The sequence below is a fragment of the Arvicola amphibius genome, chromosome 12 (assembly GCF_903992535.2).
Source record: "Arvicola amphibius chromosome 12, mArvAmp1.2, whole genome shotgun sequence".
Classification (NCBI taxonomy): domain Eukaryota; kingdom Metazoa; phylum Chordata; class Mammalia; order Rodentia; family Cricetidae; genus Arvicola; species Arvicola amphibius.
This window is the reverse complement of record NC_052058.2, coordinates 16729742-16751770: the sequence shown is the minus strand read 5'-3', so window position 1 is coordinate 16751770 and position 22029 is coordinate 16729742. Positions and strand designations below refer to the sequence as shown.

At 42.3% G+C, this 22029-nt stretch overlaps 2 protein-coding genes across 2 annotated transcripts in view; both read left to right on the top strand.

Moving 5' to 3' along the window:
* The window catches only part of Catspere (catsper channel auxiliary subunit epsilon), a 95310-nt gene extending 94331 nt beyond the window's left edge, over nt 1-979 (top strand). Inside the window, exon 22 of the mRNA XM_042054003.1 lies at nt 826-979. Within this exon, the coding sequence (XP_041909937.1) occupies nt 826-979 (154 nt within the window). The remainder of the gene's footprint in view (nt 1-825) is intronic.
* A 16223-nt stretch (nt 980-17202) lies between these two features.
* The window catches only part of Desi2 (desumoylating isopeptidase 2), a 42611-nt gene continuing 37784 nt past the window's right edge, over nt 17203-22029 (top strand). Inside the window, exon 1 of the mRNA XM_038349753.1 lies at nt 17203-17467. Coding sequence (XP_038205681.1) covers nt 17426-17467 — 42 coding nt within the window. The 5' untranslated portion in view covers nt 17203-17425. The remainder of the gene's footprint in view (nt 17468-22029) is intronic.

Below are 22029 nucleotides of genomic sequence, written 5' to 3'. Positions count from 1 at the left end.
ATTGCCAAGGCAAAAACAGTCTAAGCTTTAAATCTATCTTGGACCTAACCACTTCTCTCCATTTCTTCTCCCACACCATTGCTTACAAATCCCTTAGGACTGGCTCGCATGGCCTTCTCTGCTCACTCTTCACATTCAGTCAGGATCAGCCTTACACAATGTCTATCCCCTTTTATACACATGAAACACCCTCTTTGCTTTTGAATAAATGCCATACTCTCTCTACTTACTGTAAGCTTTTTCTTACCTGACACATGCCCAACTATTTTTTTTTTCCTTTCTTCCCTCGGTGTGAGAAAGCAAGCTCAGACCTTATTCCTGGTAGACATTGAACCCCATCCCTTTGTACCCATCACCCCTCATTTCTAACCACATTGTCTGACTTTGGAGGTCTTAGTCACACAGAATTAGGTTCCATTCCAGAACGTCCTGGAAGGACCTCACGGTTTCTTCATGCTTTGGTGGCATTTCCTCCATGCAAACACTCCCTTTGCCACAAACACTGTTTCGCCATGGCCACTTCCTCCACCCCAGGCAGCACCAGCTGACCCCTACCCACACTTAGGTCCCTCCTCCTCTGCACTACTTCACAGGGCTCCTCCATGCTCCCTTCTCTCCTGAGGACCGCACCCATCTTCCTCATCAGCCTCAAACATTTAACCACCCTGGGGACAGATGCTAGGTATTACTTACTACAGAGTAATAAGTAATAAGTAAGTGGCCAGCAGGGGAGTTAGCTGTTCTAAGACAGTTTGATTGAATAAATTAATGGCAGAGTGTGAATGATGGCTTCTGATGGCTTCTTTGTTGTTGCTCTTTTTCTAGCCCAAGTTTCTACCTGGTAGCTGCCTTGATTTTTGTCTTGATGCTCACGTTCATCAGTATCCTAGCTCTGAGCTATTTCTGGTATGCGAAGATTTATAGGCAGTTTATTTTTGAGCCACTTAACAAGCCTCCTTCAAAACAGAAGAAGAAATAGGAAAACCGAGAGTAAATTCTGGAGGTGTGTGTGTGTGTGTGTGTGTGTGTGTGTGTGTGTGTGTGTGTAGACAGATATATAATGTACATATACGTAATTATATTAAGAGTGTGTTTGACTAAGAAACATTAAATGTAAGCTCATACTATTATTAAATTCATACTATTATTAAATTCAAGATTTGAAAAATGTTCTTAAATTACATACATTATTATGTTTGTTTTCATTATTATTCATTTTAAAGATATCATATATACTGTTACATTGCATTTAAAAAATAAAAAATCAAAATCAGGTGGTGGTGGCAGCGGTGTGCACCTTTAATCCTATCAGAGGGAAGGCAGAGGCAGGTGAATCTCTGTGAGTTCCAATATAGCAAGAGAAACCCTGTCTCAAAAAAACAAAAAAGGAAAAAAAGGAAGGAAGGAAGGAAGGAAGGAAGGAAGGAAGGAAGGAAGGAAGGAAAAGTAGCCAGCTGTTCCAAAGGACCTGGGTTTGACTCCCAGCATCCACATGGTGACTCAAAGTAAGTCCAGTTTTAGGGGCTCTTTCACCCTCTTCTGGCCTCTAATAGCACTGCACACATGCAGTACACAGACACATGTGCGTGCAAAACACCTGCACACATAAAATAAAAACAAAGGAAAAAAATAAGGATTTTTTTTAAAAGAATAGTTTATTTCCCATTTCTCAGGAGAGGAGCAGAGCAAGTTGATGGGGGAATTTAAAGTCCACCTGGGCTATATAGTGAAACCCTACTGCAGTTTTGACTGATAAGTTACAAGCTGTTATGGATTATTATTCTAAGATGTGCTACATGTGCTTATACTGTGAAACATTTGTTTCAATGATGCAAAGATGTGCTGTATTCTGTGAAGCTGTGATTCTTTGCCCATCTAAAATACCTAATAAAGAGCTGCATGGTCAATAACAAGGCAGGAGAAAGGATAGGTGGGGATTGCAAGCAGAGAGAATAAATAGAAGGAGAAAATAGAGAATGAAGAGAGGTCAAGGAGTAAGAAAAGAAGGGACCCGCTACCCAGCCATCCATGGAGTAAGAGTGAAAGCAGGATTACAGAATTAAGAAAGGAAAAAGTCCAGAAGCAAAAGATAGATGGGATAATTTAAGTTAAGAAAATCTGGCTAGAAACAAGTCAAACTAAGGCCAGGCATTTATATGAAAGAGTAAATCTCTGAGTGTGATTTATTTGGGAGTTTGGTGGTATCCCCCCTTCCAAAAGCCAAAAGAGTAAAAGGAGTAAAACAACCAGCAATGCAAGCCTTAAAAAAAACTTACTAAAACAGAAAATAGAGATATTCAGACAAACACAGAGGAATTTAAAGGAGAACCAACCTCACCACTACACTGTAAAATTAAAGAGGACCAACCCAAGGTTATCAAAACACCAACCCTAATTTATCCAGTCACCATACAGGAACAACTACCAAATTACAAGCATTCCCAAGGCTATGGAAGAGCTGGCTGGATTCCTATGGAAATGTTATATTTGAGAGGAGTTAAGGAAATAATAGTCTCATAAGGTATACATTCACCTTTTGTAAGGCAGATGTTAAATTTGTGGTCAACTTATAACAGAGGTATCCCACAAGACTGGAAAGGCTTGGTTACAGCAGTATTGGAACCTGGTCCTCAATTGCAATAGAGGACCTGGTAGAAAGATGAGGCTAGGATCATTTAACAATGAAGTAGGACTAGAGGTATTAAATTTTCCCAAGACCAACTTCTCAGAGAGAGTGATTATACAGATTACAAAGACAATCTCTATATAGTGACCACACCTTGGCTGTATTCCACGCAGCAGCTTTGAATGCTTGGGACAGAGTTGGAGAAGTAGGAAAGTGAACTGAGACATTTACTAAAGTTATCAGGGCTCGAAAGAAACCTTCACTGATTTTTTTTGCAAACATTGAGTACAGCTATAAATAGAATGATACCAAACCCAGAAGCTAAACAAATATTAATTGAATCTTTGGCTTTTGAGAGGGTTAATTCACAATGCAAAAGGGTGATTAGACTTTTAAAGAAAAGATAAGCACCCATCAAGGACTGGATCTGAGATACAGCCAATATTGACTCTTACAACCATGATAACTGGATAGGAGAGGTGATATACAAAGGCTTGAAGAAAGATTAAAAAGTCAGATGTTTTCATTGTGGTAAATAAAATCGTCAAAAAGGGGACTGTAGGCAGGGTGTTCCTAGAAACATGTTTCTTGTAGAAATAATCCAAAAAGAAGGCTCTTGCCTTCTAGAGTATGCAGAAGGTATGGCAAAGGTTAACATTGGACCAAGGAAGGCATATCAACAAGGGACAGACAAGGTAACCCTTTGCCATAGGGAAATGCCTTGGAGGGCCCTCTTGCAGTTCCCCAGGTCAAATTTGATTTAATCATTCCCAGTCATGGTGGGGGAAACTCCTCCCCAGAATAATTAAAGGACCTAAGCCTATTGTAAAAACGTGCTGTTCTGGATGGTAGAACAGCTTTAGAAGGTAAAACCACATAATCCTATGGGGAAAGCAGTTATAGAAAGATCCAACTGAACTATAAAAGATAAACCTAATAAACAGAAGGGGGTAATAAAGACTCCCAGAGATAGATTGCACAATGTTTTATTAGTTTCAAACTTTCTAAATGCTAATGAGAAAAAAGTGACAGCTGTAGAGAGTCATTGGATAACAGAAAACCTGCTGAATTAAATCAGCCTGTATACTTTAAAAATAATGGAAACCAGAATATGTGTTATATTGGGAAAGAGGTTTTTCTTTTGTTTCCACAGGGGAAGAAAAGCTATGAATAACATCAAAATTGATAAAGATTAGTTAGATTCGAACAAGAAAGACCTCTTGACTGGAAGAAGTGATAGTTTATCAAACAGCGTGGCTATTCAATCTAAACTAATTTATAAGACTAACAAATGCTGCTGGGCGGTGGTGGCGCACGCCTTTAATCCCAGCACTCGGGAGGCAAAGGCAGGCGGATCTCTGTGAGTTCGAGGCCAGCCTGGTCTACAAGAGCTAGTTCCAGGACAGGCTTTAAAGCCACAGAGAAACCCTGTCTCGAAAAACCAAAAAAAAAAAAAAAAAAAAAAAAAAAAAAAAAAAAAAAAAAAGACTAACAAATGCTTTTCATCTGGTCAGATATAAGTTGACAAAAGGGACTCTCCCAAAAGTTAGGGTTGGGGCAGGGTTTTGTTTTTGTCTTTCCAGGAAAATGAAGGCATCCAGCTAAGAACTCTGAAGACCACTGGACAAATGAGACCTCTAAAGAAAAGGGATGAATCATCCAGAGAAAATGTTCCACGAAAAGGAGTAAGTGGCCTATTGGTATATCATATTTCCAACAGGATAAAATTTCACAAATATTTCCAAATGTTTGTTTCTGTTTTTCTCTACAGACATATAATGCAAATGGTCTTTTGTACTCCTGGTTCAATTAAAAATTAAAGTTGGCTTTGGAGTTGGATATGGCTTTCTCCTTCTCTAAACCCAAACACATTTATTAAAGGAAAATCCAAAAAAAAATCTGTTTCATGTCAGAAGAACCACTTGATAAGGGACAGAAGAAAAAAAACAAAATTAAGGGACTATTCTATTGCCACTAATCTCATAATCCTTTGGTTTTATTTTGACTTTTTAAAGCTTTTCTTAATGTATAAGTATTATCTCAAAATTTATAAAATTAATATATAAATTTTTGTCATGATATTAATGGTCATATAGAGTACTAACTAATTGTAGAAAAAGATTTCATCTAGTTTCCTGTACATGTTTTTGGGTTTAAGTCTCTATCAGGTAACTAAACATTAAGTAATTATACTTGGATGTACATAACAAATTATAGTCTTTTAACTTTTTGAGATCTGCTGCATGTGACATTTAAAATGATTAAGTTTTCTGCAGTGAACCATGAACATACCTAACAGTGACACTTAAAGTCTCCAAAAGGAGGATGGTGCCCCACAATGACAAATTCACCAGAACTGTGGTAATTCCACTAAGATGACAAATACCACCCAAAGATCAACTTTGGGCTACAAACTGCTCAGGACAATTTTGAGATGGTTATCAGATCGTCCAGCCTCACTGTCCATTACACAGACTGGACAACAAATGATACAACTACTTCTCCCAGAACTTGACAATTAACCCAATATTTTCAGGACCCCCTAAAGATGCCTTCACCTCCCCAAAACAGGAAATAATTCTAAGAACATGACATCCACTTCCCCAAGAGGAGGTGTGGGTGGTTCTTGACCATTCAGTGGGTTATGAATATTTGTTATCACTTGGGGTGGGGGGTTGGTTACAAGTTGTTATTATATGGTCGGGAAAGAAAGGAGATTAAGTTCAAGGACCTTGTTCTGAAAAGAAAAAGGAGAGATATAGAAATGATAGGATAAAAAGGTAGATTATTGAATCTACTTTTAAACCAAAAAAGCAATGACTGGTCTTCAATATTTAACATTGGTATGAATTTTTGTATATTGATACAAATTTAAGGTTATTTTTGTTATACTGTATATATGTTTCTACTCTTAAAGATATATTTGTATATTGATACAAATTTAAGGCAGTATGGTTAGAACATACTGTACACGTTTCTAATTTTCTTCAAGGTATTGTACTTATTCAGCTCATTTAACTATGTAATGTTAAATTTCCAGTCCTTAAAATTATTATTATAAGCTTTTAAGGATAATAAAGAAATGCAGGTTAGTAGTTAATCACCTATTACAATCAAATTTATAATCATGTTAGGTATGTTTTTCAAACAGAGATATATTTTAGAAAGACAGGTGGTCTTCAAAGGCTTCAGAGATCTACAGAATATGACATTTAAGATGTTTTAATAACATTAGGTTTTATTTTGTTTTCATGACAATGAGCCATGTCTGCTCCTGGTGGAACCAAACTACTTCAGAGAAGATGATGGGCAACCAAAAAATTCCATATGGAGTTTACTTTCTTTGTGGCAAAAGTTAGCCACTGAGCGAGACACTGCCCTTGTCTTGACTGTTGATAGTATGCGGTCCAAATTGGACAAGCAGGATACAAAAGAAAGTGACTACCAAACTTTGCCAAGTCAAGGCACAAAAATCCCTCAAAAATCCTCTTCACAAATAAGTCTGTCAGATATTTTAGGCCTATAGGCCAGAGATGAATGCCCTAATGTTACAGAGGATCCATGGGTGACTGTCTAGGTAGCCAACCGTTTCTGTCATTCCTTAGTTTTAGAAGCTGTTTGCTCTGTACTAACTGTTTACACAGTAATATCATATCCTTCTCAGGTCTCTAATGGAGTTGAAGACTAGACAGTTATAGTTTTCCCTGTTAACAAATTCAGAAAAGAAACTAACAAAAGAGGCGTAAAATGTATAAGGTTGAGAGACATAAAAAGATAGTTTTTGGGGGGGGGGCTGGAGAGATGGCTCAGAGGTTAAGAGCACTGGCTGCTCTTCCAGAGGTCCTGTGTTCAATTCCCAGCAACCACATGGTGGCTCACAACCATCTGTACTGAGATCTGGTGCCCTCCTCTGGCGTGCAGGCATACATCGAGGCAGAATGTTGTATACATAATAAATAAATAAATCTTTAAAAAAAAGATAGTTTTGGGTTGGTAACGCAAGTTAGGTTAGAAAGTGAATTAGGTACAACACTTTGAACTCACCAAGATATGACTGATAATGAAGTATTTTCTTGGAATTTGTTAAATGCAATTGGACTAGACATTGCTAATGTAATTCTTACCTGTATATATTTGTATGAAGTTATTGTACTTATTTTACACTGTTTCACTGTGTTAGTTAAAACCTTCACTTTTTATTTAGACAAAAGAGGGGATATGTTGGGTGATATTTTGATTGTGTTCTGACAAAGCTTGCTTGGAGTCAGAGGGCAGAGCTAGCCACGAGCTAACAATAGAGGTTAGGAGGATTGTAGAGAGAGGAGACAGAAAGTAGTAAGGCAGGTAGAAAGAGGATCTCAGCCCTTTTGCATGGAGGAACTAAAGGGGTAGGAAGCAGCTGGCAACTGCTCCCTGTTCTCTGATCTTCCAGGTTCTTACCCCAATATTTGACTCCCATTTTTTTATTGATAAAGATTAATTTGATTAATGCTTCAAGCTACCGTATCAGGAGTAGCCTTACGAAGAGGTCAGGAAGCAACAAATTAAAGCCTCCCACTGACTAAGCAACATTCATCAATCAAGCAGTCAAATATAGGGCTCTACTGACAGTAGACAGCAACTTAAGAGACTTCCATTTAAACTGCTGTTGTACTGCAGGAAACAGGAATAATGCTAATCTTAAACTGCTGTGTGTGTAGGGTGACTTGATATACAAGAATACACAGCCAGCACTAGATTTAAATTCTACCAGTTTTTGCAACCTTCATGGCTTTGGGACTGTCCTGACTAAGGCCACAACAAACACAAATACAGAAGAGCTGGCATCAGGTGGGCAGTGAGCTCAGAGGGAGACAGCACAGCCGCTGCTTGAATACTCAGTACACTTGTATGCGGCACAAACAAGGAGGCGAGTGAGTGAATCTGCATAGTGTTCTCTGTATGGGGTAGGCTCAACCTGCAGGCATGTGGGAGAGAAAACCGTAATCTGTATGCCCACACGCCAGGGGAAGGCCTTGCCATTCACATGACGCTAGTATCTTTGACATGCTCATGTCAACAACACACATTCACTCAGGACGTCATCCACTCCCCACAGTTTGAGCTGTTTCCTCCAGGATATAAGAAATTATTTCTTCCAGGATACAAGAAATGGTTGTGACTGAATGTTTAGCCACTACTGCTTCTGTTTCAAATGTCTTTCCAAGCTTTGCTTTTTGTTGCGGGGGGGGAGGGGGGGCAGGACTCTGCAAACTACATTTCTGCCATCCTGTGCCTCTCTGGAAGCTTCCTCCAGGAAGGCTCTATAAGGAGACTAGAAGGTAAGAGAAAGGATGTCCTGTATCCTGCCTGTGTCAGTTTTCTGTTGCTGCAATAAAACATCATGATCAAGGCAATTTATTTTTAAAAAAAAAAGGGTTTGTTTTGGCTTATAGTCTCAGAAGGCTAAGCGTCTTAGCAGAGAGACACAGCAACCAGCTACACGTGCGGCAGCAGAAACAGGCAGGAAACAGGATGTGAGAACTGGAAGTAGGATGAGGCTCTGTCTTGGTTATCACTCTATTGCTGTGAAGAGACACCGTGGTCATGTAAAAGAAAGCATTTAATTGGAGCTTGCTTACAGTCTCAGAGGCTTAGCCCATTATTATCACGGCAGGAAGCAGACAGGCCTGGTGCTGAAACAGTAGCTGAGAGCTTTACATCCTGATCCACAGGCAGCAGGGAGAAGAAAAATACACACTGGGACCAGCATGGGCTTTAGAGACCCTAAAGTCCACTCCGGTGACTCAGCTCTTCCAACAAGGCCACACCTCCTAATACTTCCAAACAGTTCAACTGGGGACCAAGCATGAAATACATGAGCCTATGAGGCATTCTCACTCAAACGGCCACACTCCGTCCCCTGGCCCCCAGAGGCTCATAGCCGGTATAGTAATGCATGATGCATGTCATCCAACTTCAAAATTCCCCAGTCTTCTACAGTCTCAGCACTGTTTAAACATCCAAAGCCTTTCTGAGACTCAAGGCGCTCTCTGAGCTATAACCACCTGTAAAATGAAACAGCAAATGACATGCTTCTAACATACAATAGCACTGAATATACATTACCATCCTGGAAGGGAGGAAAGGGATCATAGTGAGGAAACACTGAACCAAAGCCAGAGCCACTGAAACCCAGCAGGGCAAACTCCTAATCTGCATCTTCATGTCCAATGTCAAAGCATTCTTCAGATGTCCAACTCATTTCTGCTTTGTTGACTGAAACACACCTCTCTCTAAGGCTGATTCCAGGCCCTGCTAGCAGCTCTCCTTGGCCCATAGCTCTGGCATTTCCAATATTTTGGTGCTCTAACACAATCCAGGTTTCACCTTCATAGTTTCATGCAATGGCCTTTCTGGGTCTCTATAGTGATATTTTGTTTACAATCTAACAAAGCTTTCCTGAAGATCAGAGTGCAAAGCTAGTCACGCTAGGCAGCCAGACAGGCCAGGCAGTGGTGGCACACACCTTTAATCCCAGGACTCAGAGAGACAGAGGCAGACAGATCTGTTAGTTCAAGGCCACTCTGGGCTACACGAAATTGATCCAGTCTATAAGAGAAACAAAACTCACACAAAGGTGATCCTAGCACTTGGGATCCCATGCCTTTAATCCCAGCACTAGGGAGGTAGAGACAGGAGTGATATGGCTGGGCAAAGAGAGAAATATGAGATGGGAGGAGACAGGAACTCCGTAAGGTCCAAGGCAGCAGTCTGGAGATGCAGTCTGAGGATTCGTAGAGATAGGGTCTCCCCTTCAGTCTGAGCATTGGTAGAGGTAAGAACTCTCTAGCGGCTGGCCGGTCTGCTTCTCTGATCTTCAACATTAGCCCTTATATCTGAATCTGGGTTTTTATTATTAATACCAATTTGAATTCATGCTATACTTCTTGACTCTGAATTCCGAACCACATTGTGGAAGTTGCCAAGTTCTGCTGCCTGCTTGAGCTGGTCCCTCTTTGTGTTACACTGACATTAGCTTTCTGTTGCTGAGGCCTAGGAACTCCCTCAGACCTTTCCATCCACAGGTTGCAGGATTAGCTGGATAGGGTCTTGTCTGAGCTCACCACTCCCTTTATCTCATTTAGCAGCAGACCTTCCCGCAAGCCTTTTACCTCCTTGAGCACAGGACTTGGCTCCAATGCCATACTTCCTGGTGTTCCTTTTTCTCCTCAAATAGCAGTACCTTTTCTATTTCTCTTTGGCCAGTTTTTCATTGTAGATCTGCATAGGAATGAACACTAATAACTACACAACACAGTCAATACTAGGCTACCTTGAAACCTCCTCTGTCAAGGACGTTAATCCAAAACTCTTCAATTGAGCCTCAGGCAGATTTGGGTCAAGGCCAAAAAGCAGTCACACTTGCTAAAATATCATAAGAATGGGGTGTCTGGGACAGTTACTAACATTTCTCCCTCTGAAACCTCTTGAGCTATACCCACATTGTTCTCAGCTCCTCTGTCTTGTTTTCCATGTTCATACCAGAGTGACCAGTAAGCCCTGCTTAAGGTTTTCAACCACCTTTCTAGTTCAGAATCCCAAAGTCAAATTACAAGAGGGAATTGTAATTGAAGAATTGCCTCAATCAGATTGGCCTATATCCATGTCTTTGAGGAACTGTCTTTATTTGATGGTTGATGTGGAGAGGACTCTGTAGTTTCTCAGCTAAGAAAGGGGCCTTGGGAGCCCACTCTCATCCACGCTGAAGTAGTAACTGTATTTGTTCTTGTTCAGATCTGTGAAAGCAGCCTCCCAGCTCGGAAGCGAAATTTCTTCATGAAATGAACCTAGAAATATATTGAGCTTGTTGGACTCTAGCATCCAAACACCGAGGAGGAGTTGCCCCCAGAGACCACCTCTCACACCACAGCCGATGCAAAAGCATGAGGATTTTATTAATTCTGTCATGACAGGGTCTCTCAGCATTCAGGAAGCCAAGAGACCCCGACTAGCTGGTACAGGCTACTTTTAAAGGAGAAGGCCATAGAAGCAAGGGGGATTGATTGTGATTGGCTTATTTGAAAGGGCTATTACCAATAATTGGCTGGAGAGCTGTTGCCAGATCAGATGAGGTAAGAGGTCATTTTGACCCCGTTTCCCAGGGGATTGAATCAAAACATACGTATATGGGTAATTGTTCTGGAACTGAGTACGTGCATGTGTAGCTGTTAGGTCCTTGGTTCCCAGGGGAGGAGAGGAAGCAATATGGCACAGAGGCTGAGAGGGTTCAGAATTGTCTTAAAGTCTTACAAGCTCCACAGCGGGCGCCTCTCGCCTCGGGAGCACGCACCTCCCAGCCCCGCCCTCAGCAGCTCTCACTGTTTAAAGCTGGATCTGGATTTAAATGGAGAGGCGGTGATGTGGGCCTGAAAAGCACCTTCCCATCCTGGCAGAGTCTATATTAGAGAGCAGCAATGGCTCTATATAAACAGGGCAGCCAAAGGGAGGAGGGCCACAGGCAAAGTGCTTGAGTGCAACTTACTATGTCCCCAAGACAACTGTCCTCCCCAACCTCTGATTCTTAACAATCTTCCCGTATCTACCTTCTCTAACACCCCTGAACCTTGGGGTAAGGGAGAATAGATATCTCATTTGAGGATCTTTCATAATTATTTTCTTTATTCTTTGGCAATCACACACACACACACACACACACACACACACACTGAATTCTGAATTTTAGTAATTTCACCCTTAGTATGGTAGTTTGAAAGAAAATGGTCCCAAAGGGACTGGGACTATTAGGAGGTATGACTTTGTTGAAGTAGGTGTGGCCTTGTTGGAGGAAGTGTGTCACTATAGGGGTGAGCTTTGAGGTCTCCTTTGCTCGCACTCGACTCAGTGTGATACTCTGTCTACTCCTGCTGCCTACATATCAGCATGTAGCGGCTCCTTCTCCAGCAGTATGTCTGCCTGCACACCACAATGCTCCTTGCCATGTTGATAATGAAATAAAACTCAGAAACTGTAAGCTGCCACCTCAGTTAATTATTTTCCTTTATAAAAGTTGTCATGGTCATGGTGTCTCTTCACAGCAATAGAAACCTAAGACACTTAACTGTCCTCCTTCTCCTTTCCCCCTCCCACTAAAATCCTTCATCGCAATACATCCACCTCCTGCTTTCTTATCTCTTTTGTGGATGAGTTTGATTGGGGTTGCTTTCATAAGCATGCATAGGTTAAACACTGCCTCATCTATGTAGCAAGACAATATCACAAAAACCAAAAGAAGAATGAGAAGTATAAAAGAAGGAAAGGGGAAAGGAAGGGCAGGTACTATACACATCTCAGTTTCTAGCCTGCTTCTCTGTCTCCCTGAGCTTCTACGTCATTATACATTTGTCTTTTCTTTCCATACTGTCATTATGAATAAAGCATTCCTCCTCTCAAAGGTCAACACCTCCACTTATGTCCTTGATCCCCACCCTCTCCCTACATAATTAATCTCCCTTGACATACGATTATGCCCCAGGATGTCCCAGCTTTAAGACCCTCCATGAAACATGACTGGCCCTCTCTAGCCATGGCCTTAAGTTTAGAGTTGTCTCTGCTTCCTTGTCTTCATGTTTCCCCCTCAACATTTCTGACAGGTCTTTAAGCCCCCCCTGTGGCTACCTCTGTGACTCCTGACTTACCGTGTTCTTTCTGGTTTCCCTGCTGCCTCTGCATTTCCTCTTCCACTTTTGTGTGACCTTAAGATGTTGAAGGGTCCCAGAGCTTTATTTTTATTTCTCTGTATGTAAAGCTCACCTTTTCAGTGAGACTAACTGAAACTATAGATTCGGATCTGCCTGCTCCTTCCCCCAAGCACTGGAGTTATAGAACCATGCCTGATTTTCACATGGGTATTGCAAATCTGACCATAGGTCCCCATGCTTGCACAACACCTGAACCATCACCCTGGCCCCCTATTTATTTTGCTTTTAATTTATTTTGAATTTATTTTTTTCTCTTACATACAGTATATTTTGGTCATATTCTTTCCCCTCCCCAAACTTCTCCCAGATCCTCCCCCACTTCCCTACCCATCCGATTTCATATTCTCTCACCCAGAAAAAAAAACAATAAAACAAAAAAAGTCAAACAAACAAAAACGCAGTAAGACAAAAAAAAATAAGAAAAAGCACACATGCTTTCAAAAATGAGCCTGTTTGAGCCGGGCGGTGGTGGCGCACGCCTTTAATCCCAGCACTCGGGAGGCAGAGGCAGGCGGATCTCTGTGAGTTCGAGGCCAGCCTGGTCTACAAGAGCTAGTTCCAGGACAGGCTCTAAAAAAGCTGCAGAGAAACCCTGTCTCGAAAAACCAAAAAAAAAAAAAAAAAAAAAAAAAAGAGCCTGTTTGTTTGTTTGTTGTTTGGTTTTTTGGTTTTTCAAGACAGGGTTTCTTTGTGTAATAGCCCTAGCTGTTTTGGGTCTCACTTTGTGGACCAGGCTGGTCTTGAACTCACAGAGATCCTTGTCTGCCTCTGCTTCCCAAGTGCTAGGACTAAAGTCATGTGCCATCAAGCCTGACAAAATGGAGCCTGTTTTATATTGGCCAACTACTCCTGGGTATAGGGCCTGCCCTGGAGTGTGGTTGACATACCTAATGACTCTTCATTGAAGAAAACTGATTTTCCCTTCCCCAGCAGGTACCAGTTACAAATCTTCTTGGCTAGGGTGGGATTTTGTGTCTACCCCCTCTTCTCCATACTGGTATGATACCTAAGTTTTTTGGCAAGTCTTGTAGTGTGCTATCATGGTGTCTGAGTTCATATATGTCTGGATGATAGTGTTTCTTTTGGAGTCATGTACCACCTCTGGCTTTGACAACCCTTCTGCCTCCTCTTTTGCAGAGTTCCTTGAGCTTTGAGGGCAATGGTTTAATACAGATATTTCATTTAGGGATGGGTGCTTCAAAATCTCTTACTCTTTGCACACTGCTCAGTTATGGATCTCTGGCTTAATTCTTGTCTTAGTTAGGATTTCTTTTGGTTGGTTGGTTGGTTATTTTGGTTTGTTTTTTTCTCTTGTTTTTGTTTTTTATTTTTATTTATTTATTTACTTATTTATTTTGAGACAGGGTTTCTCTGTGTAGCTTTGGAGCCTGTCCTGGAACTTGCTCTGTAGACTAAGCTGGCCTCAAACTCACAGAGATCCTCCTGCCTCAGCCTCCCAAGTGCTGGGATTAAAGGTGTGCGTCACTACTGCCCAGTTTAGTTAGGATTTCTATTGCTTCAACAAAACACCATGACCAAAAAGCATGCTGGGAGGCTTATATTTTCATATCATAATTTATCATTGGAGGAAGTCAGAACAGGAACTCAGACATGGCAGGAACCTGAAGGCAGGAGCTGATGCAAAGGTCATGGAGGGGTGCTGCTTATTGGTTTGCTTTCCCCTGACTTGCTCAACACGCCTTTTTATAGAACCCAGGACCAGCAGCCCAGGAATGGCACCACCCACCATGGGCTGGGTCCTCCCCCATTGATCACTAATTGGGAAAATACCTTACAGCTGGATCTCATGGAGGCATTTCCTCAACTGAGGTTCCTTGCTCTCTGATGATTCTAGCTTGTGTTAACTTGACACACAAAACCAGCCAGTACAATTCCCATAGGCTGCAAGAAGCTTCTCAATGGGGGCTGAGTGAACTACTGATCTATGGATATAGCAGTATGCTATTAGGAGTCATTTTATTGTTATGCTCCTTTGAAAAATAATAGTAGTAGGTTTTTCCTAGGGTTCATGACCTATCAAGCTACAAGTTCTTAGCCGCTTTAGCAGTTTTGGGGTTGAGTTCCCATTCATAGACACACACACACACACACACACACACACACACACACACAGGGGTTGGATACTCCTATAACAGTTGTGCCACTATTACATTATATATTTTGCAGGCACATTGCTGTTGTAGCAACTGTGTTTGTAGCGGGTGATATTGATTATCTTTTCCTCTGGTGTCACGAAAAATATCTTACAGTACCACGAACACTAGTCAGTAGGAGTGAAACTTGTAGTTGAGCAACAGATCAATTTCTCCGTGTTTGATGACATAAATGGTACCTTTAGCCATAAGGCCTTACTGTCAGTTTATAGAGAGTATCCAATAGCTTTGACTATTCTGTGATATTGGAGGAAGGGGTCTATAGGACCCTTGTTGGCCAACAACTCAACAAGACGAAACCCATTTTAGGCATTGGGAGGCTTTACTTGGTGGCTTAAGATATCTAGTTGGAGCATTCTCTCCCATTATATGATGACTCCATTTAAATTCCTTTCATGTGTGTTTGTAGAAGTTTTAGGAAACTTCTACAAAAGTAAATTCCCATAAGATTTTTTAAAAGGCCATTAATATTAGTTGTCCCTCTCCAGATTCCTTCCTTTACCCTGTCCTCCCATCCTCCTCCCCATTTACTGTTTTCTACCTGTACCTTTTTCTGGGCTTCCTAGTCAACTTTTAACTTGACATAGCCTAGAGTCACATGAGAAAGGAGTCCCAATTAAAGGATTACCTTGATCAGACTGGCTTGTGGGTATTGTATTGATTGCCTTAATTGATATAAGAGGGCCCAACCTACTACATGAGGTACCATTACTTAGGTAGGTGGTCTTGCCATGGGCAGGTGGTCTTGAGTTGTATAAAAAAGTTAGTTGAGCGTAAGCCTGCGTATGAGCCAGCAAGCAAAGCAGTGTTCCTCCAAGGTTTCTGCTTTAAGTTCCTGCCCTACCCTGACTTCCCTCAGTGATGGACTGTGACCCACAAACCCTTTCTTCTCCTAAGCTGCTCTTGGCCAGAGACAGCGACAGAGATGCTAAGTAGAATATAGGCTATCCAACCAGTCTCTAGGCTTTAAAGTCTACTTCGTCTGTTTTAGTCAGTTTAATGGTTATGACTCCATTTCATTTATGTAAATGCCTACTCAATTTCCCAAGTGCGTGTAAAAGGCACTTAAAATATCACATGATCTAACAACAACTTGATTACCCTCTTCCCAACCTGTTTCCCCTCCAAAGTTTCATACATTATCAAATAGCATATTATCTATCCAAATGTCTGTCAAAAATCTGGAACCTATTCTTTCTTGAAACCACCTCCAACCCCTGCAACAAATTAAATGTCCAAACCTGTTCATATAATGCTAGACTCCCAAGATCAGAAAGAAGCCAAGCCTGAAATCCAAAGTGCTTTTCAACTCTCTTGCATTATATTTGTCAAGGTCTCATTGACCAAAGCAAGTCAAGGCTTGCTGGAGTCAGTAGAGAGACACATCAAAGGTTATATGTAATTTGAGACGCTATTTTTACAGTCTACCACGTTAACCTTCATGTTTCCATTTCCTCTTCCACACAGAAACTCGAGGGATATTTCTTTTTTTTTTTTGCACACACTTATCTCACCTTTTGACCCAAACTCTACTACTAAGTCTTCACTTAAAAATCCATCTCAGGGGTGGGAGAGACAGATCACCCACTAAGAGTCCTTGCTGCTCTTCCACAGGACTTGAGTCTGGTCTGGTTCCTGGCACCCGGATCAAGTAACTTACAACTGCCTATAACTTCAGTTCCAAAGAGCATCAAAGGCCTGTACGCTTCCTTAGGCATCTGCAGACCTGCTTTCTCTCTCTCTCTTTTCCTCTCTCCCTCCCTCCCCCAAATCACACATACACACACACACACACACACACACACACACACAAACACACAAGCACACACACAAACACACACACACAAAAATCTGAAATAGATATTCAATCTCAATCATAAACTGAAATCTCAGGACCTGGCCATTCCTCAGTCTACCCGATTGCATGGCTTATAGCAGGAACACAGACACAAATATTTGTTGAATGGGTGTACAAACGCTTTCTGTGTCCTAGGACTGAGTTGATCTATGAGTTGCTACACTCTTCCCACGTGAGCAGGATACTCACAGAAAACGTGAATTCCATATTGAGGGTAAACTGGGTGTTTCTTACACCCTACCTTACAACAGTAACCTTCATTTCCTCACTCCTACACTTGCAAAAAAATTAAAAATTAGAAGGCTTTGAAAAACTTAGTCATCACTTCTTCACATTCCGTCGGATTCACGTCTCACTCTACCAGCACCAGACACAGCGCAGAAAGATACAAGGTATTCGACTTTTTCGCTCGCCAAGGACGAACAGTCAAGGTTCCGCGGACAAATCCATAGAACGGCACGCTGGGAGCTGTAGTCTCCCTGGGAGAGGCAAGACGGGGGAGGGGGTGTCCTGGAGCATCCTGGGAGATGTAGTCAAGCCTATACGCCCAATAGGGAACGCGGTATTACGCGCTGCATTCTGGGAAGTGTAGTCTTCCTGCGACCTCGCGCCTACGAGGTGAAGAGGCGCCCAGCCTGCCGCCATTTTAGGTCTCGAGGAGCGGCAGCGGAGAGAGCCAGCGCGCAGGCGGGCTCAACCCCGGTGCCGGGAGGGCCCCGCCTTCAGAGCTCTTGGAGCCCGCCCCTCGCCCAGGCTCCGCCTTCCCCCACGTGTCTGCGGCCGAGGGGAGGCGCCTGAGCCGGAGCGGGCTCTCCACCGGTCCGGCCCCGTCCTCACACAGGTCTCCGTCAGCGGCTCCCGGGAGCGTCCCCGGCTGCCGGATGCTTCCGCCCCGGCTGCGGCGGGCCGGGCTGGACGCTTAGTGCCCGGCTCGTGCCCTGCCAGAAGCGCCCGCGGGGGTGGCAGCGGCCTCCGCCCCGCGGAGACCGAGCGGCTGGAGGACGAGGCGGCGGCCGCCGGGAGGAGGATGGGGGCTAACCAGTTAGTGGTGCTCAACGTGTACGACATGGTGAGTGCGGCCCCTGGCGGCCCGTGCGAGCCGTCCGACCGGCCCGCTGGGACGGGCTGGGACCCCGGCCCGCGGCTTCCTGCCTGGCGTCCCCGCCTCCAGCTTAGTTCTCCGGGGGTGGGGGGAGGGGACCGTCGCTCTGTCTCCTAATCCCCAGACTGGCCGGCTCGCCTCCGGGAGATGCCCAGTCGGCCCGAGGGAGGGCTGGGGCACGAGCCTCCTCCGAGCTCGGATCCCCTGACTGTGGGCCCGACCCCTGGGCAGGTGAGCCGTGTCCCTTCCGAGGCTTCCGTCGCCTTGCGACCTCCGCGCCACCGCCTAGCCTCCGAGCTGCCCGCTTGCCCCCTCTACCCTGCTCCTGCTGACCCTTGGCCGCCTCCAAGTGTTCAAGTCTCCCACCAGCTCCCAAGCCCCTCGAGTCTAGAAAGTCACAGATGCGATGCTGACGCTAGCGTCTCCCCAAAGGTGAGCCGGAGCCAGCACACCCTCGCCTCCGAGGCCACCTCATTAAAATGAATGAAGCTAAAATTTATCAAGAAAATAGCCCGGTTGAATTATTTAGAGACCACAGAGGTGCTCCTGTGCTAGATTCTGGAGACCACTTTGCAGGTGACGCAACAGGTGGATGACATGACCACTAGAGAGGGAAGGGAAGCTCTGTTTATTGTGTCGTCTAACTTTGAAGAACTGCAGACCCCCAGAGCAAGGGCCAAAGACTGGCCCCCGTGGTTGCAGTTGCAATACCCATAGAATGGTCGCCACTGTGAGATGCAAGTTTGGGTTTGTTCCCTTGCCTTTGGTGACTTCATTTTTTTGTTTTGTAGAGGATTACCTTCGCTTGAAAAGCCTGAAATTTTTTGTATGTGCGTTGACAGATGAGAAATTCTCCATCATTATTTCTGTTGGCTTAAAAATACTGGAAGAAATTTGGCAGTAGGGAGTCTTGGTCCTTATTTACAGCTCTAAACTCTTTATTGTTTATATAAGTTTTTTAATGAAAAGGGAACTATTATAGCTAGGGATGCCTCATGGCATATCTAGGAGTCAACATTGACAGCCTGTAACTAGAAGTGAGGCTTCTAGGAGGTTCCAGTGTAAGTCTGGAGATGAAAGGAGGCGGGTTAATAGACGAGGAGAAGTGAATCATGATAGAAAAAGTTGAATAACAAGAGATTCTAGAAGAGCATATGACTAATAGCCTACACTACTGGTTAAGAAATTATTCTCTGGATTTAAGCTTTCTGTCTTCCATTCCATGGGAATCCTTTCTTCAGACTTAATGTTGCACTTTTATTATTTCAGTGCCTTCTGCCCATCAGACTTTGAATTTTTTTTAATTGATGAAAACTATTATAAACTATCCCTTTGGATATGTTTGACTCTGGAGAATATATATTGAGGTATCTATATTTTTAATAAATTAGGAGTGTACAGTGACCAGTGGCCATGGTTATAGAGTTTTGCTTTTTAAATTGAAAATGCATTACATGACATATAATGTGTGTTATGTGAATTGGGAAAATTGTTACTAATTTGAAAGTATGAGGGCTAGGGAAAATACTCAAAATAATGTTTTTTAGGGGAAGAGTGTTTTAAGTGATGTTAAAATATGAAGCAATTAAAAGAATGTATTGCTCCTATGTCTAGCTGCAGAGAAAGCAGACAAAAAAAGGGCAAGTGACCTTCCCAGGTGACTAAAAGCAGGGTCTAGAATTTCTGTATGACAGTCTTGATTCAGTATTGTCTCTGTTGAATGATTTCCTTAATTATTTCTTACATATTGCTTTATTTCATCAAGAGGAAGAGATGCATTTGAATAAAAATGTTTTAGAAACTTGCCCTTGTATGTTCTTCTGATCTATGACTGCTTATATCACTAATTCAGAAACTTATCGTTACTTAATTTTGACCCTGTAGAATCCACAGACAGGATCTGTTACCTCTCTGCTCTAAGGAATTTGGGATAGCATAAGGAAGACACAAGAAGAGTTATCATTTGAAGCAGATTAGCATTATTTTACTAAGAGCAGAAGAGGACGCAAAGGAGATGGTTTTATAGCTGTAGAATTAGGAAATGCTGAACGAGAAAAAGGGGTGAACTGGAGGCAGTGGTCAGATCAGTCAGCATGAAAAGGACAAGAATAGGGAAGCACAGGCTGACCTGGGAACTTTTAGCTGGAAGGGAGGATGCTTGAAAGAAAACAACTAGAGTGAGGGAAGGATTGTGAGGACTCTGTGAGCCAGGGAAAACACTTGTTTTCCTCCAGGGGAACGATGTGATCACAGACTTTAGCACAAAGCCAAGTAGATTAAGGTGTACATTTTTCTCTGTTACACCCATTTTTCTCAAATCAGTTTTACTTTTTGATGTGTTTTGCTTGATGTTCAGGGTAAATTCCTTTTATCTTTGGTTATAATTTCTGTTCTTTGTAGATGCCTTTGATGATAATTGTGGTTTTTTTATAAGCCTGGTATATCAACTATTCCAAAATCAACCACTGGATTTTTCTGTTGTAATCATCGATCAGTTGCCATGTATCCTTGTGTCTCTGTCACCTGCTTCAGCTGTGACTGTATTTTTCCTGTTTACTAGATTGGATGACTGTATATTATTCCTCCTTTTCTACACCTACCACATATATGTAAATAATGAGCAGGGTTGCATGCTACCTTTCTTTTTGTGGAGGACTAATATGGTCCTCAAAAGATTATGCTAAATTGTTACTTATTTTCTTATGGTGATTATAGTTATCTGTATACTTTAGGGCAACCTACTACCAATTAAATAGGGCCAGGTATAATTCTCTGAGACTTGGGAATGGATAATTCATATATCCCTAATTTATCTGTATTTATAGAAAGTCAGGCAAATCAGATTTCTTTCCATTATTGGAATAAGTCTGTTATATTTGCTTTAACATAGTCTTTATTTTTAATAGCTCCAAAATTTGTGTATTTCAGGCTATCTTAGCTACTAATAAATTTCTTAAAAATTAAAATTTGCAAGTGTTTGTGTTTATCAATTCATCCTAGAAACAAGTTTCTTCCTTTTAAAAATAATACCTGAGTATTTTGAGAGCCTTTAAAAAATAGAAAAGAAGCCTGGCAATGGTGGCACACGCCATTAATCCCAGAACTCAGGAGCAAGAAGCAGGTGGATATCTGAGTTCCAGGCCAGACTGATGTACAGAGCAAATTCCAAGACAGCCAGGGCTACATAGAGAAACACTGTCTTGAAAACCAAAAAGAAACAAAAATCAAAACAAAACAACAACAAAAAAATAGGAAAGAAACATCCTAGAAGTCTTCCAGTTAAGGCATTTTTATTTGGCCTGATTCACAGGCTCCTCCTCTGTGTGAAAATAACAGAACTTGACAATCAGTAGCTTAAATTGGCAAGATAATGTCTTAAATCCAGAGATTAAAAAACCCCTGAGATAGTTCAGCAGCACAGTCATGTCATTAAGATTTTGCAACCTCCTACTTTTCTGTGCTCAGCTTGCTGGCATTTGTCTTTGTGTCCTCAGAGTTGCAAAATTACTGCCATAGTACTAAATTTGGTGTCATCATAGAACAGAATGTGGAAGTGAGATGTAGTGGGATGCAGGGAGGGTTCTACCTGTACCCACACTCTGGCAGAAAGGAAAAGCTTTGGCAGAGCCACTCTTTCCCTCCAGAGAGTGTTCAGAATTGGCTCACATAAAACTATACTGAACCTGAATAAGTGAATCCACTGGCTTTTTAGTCTTTATAGGCAAGTTGTAGATAGCTAGTTGTAATTTAATTAGGGTGTTGGTTACACATTTGACTTTCTGAATCCATATGTGGAAATCAAACAACCTCAGGTGTTTCTTGGTTGCTGTCCACTTTTTTTTTTCTGATGGGTTTCTAACTGGCCTAAAACTCACCCAGATGCTAAATTGGCGAGCTAGTGAGCCCCAGGAATCCACCTGTTTCTGCCTGTCCTGTGCAGCTATTACAAATACTATCATGCTTGGGGCTGGAGAGATGACTTCACAGCTAAGAGCACTGACTGCTCCTCCCGAGGACTCACAACTGTCTGTGACTCCAATTCCAGGGATCTCACTACGTAGCGTTTGCTGTCCTGGAGCTTACTTACTTGTAGACCAGGCTGGCCTGGAACTCGATCCTCCTTCCTCTACCTCAAGAGTGTTAGGATTAAAGGTGTGTGCTGCCATGCCCAGAAGCTTTTGTTTTTGGTCGTCATTTTGATTTTTTTCCCCCAGAACATAAATTCTGGAGATTGAACTCAGCTCCTCCTGTTTTCAAGGCAACCACTTGATCAACTGAGCCACCCTGCTGTCCCCAACTTTTTTAATGTTTTAAAATTTTTCAGATTAGATTAATTCATTTTTCTTCCTGTTTTACCAGTGTGTATGTGTGTAATTTTTCTTGTTGTTTGGTTGTTCTGTTGTTTAGTTTGTTGATTTTGAGACAGAATCTTACGTTGACCATGCTTGCCCTGAATTCCTGATCTTAATGCCTTTGTCTTCTGGGCCTTTCCTCTTTCAGTTGCTCTGTCTTTTAAAGGCTCACCTCAC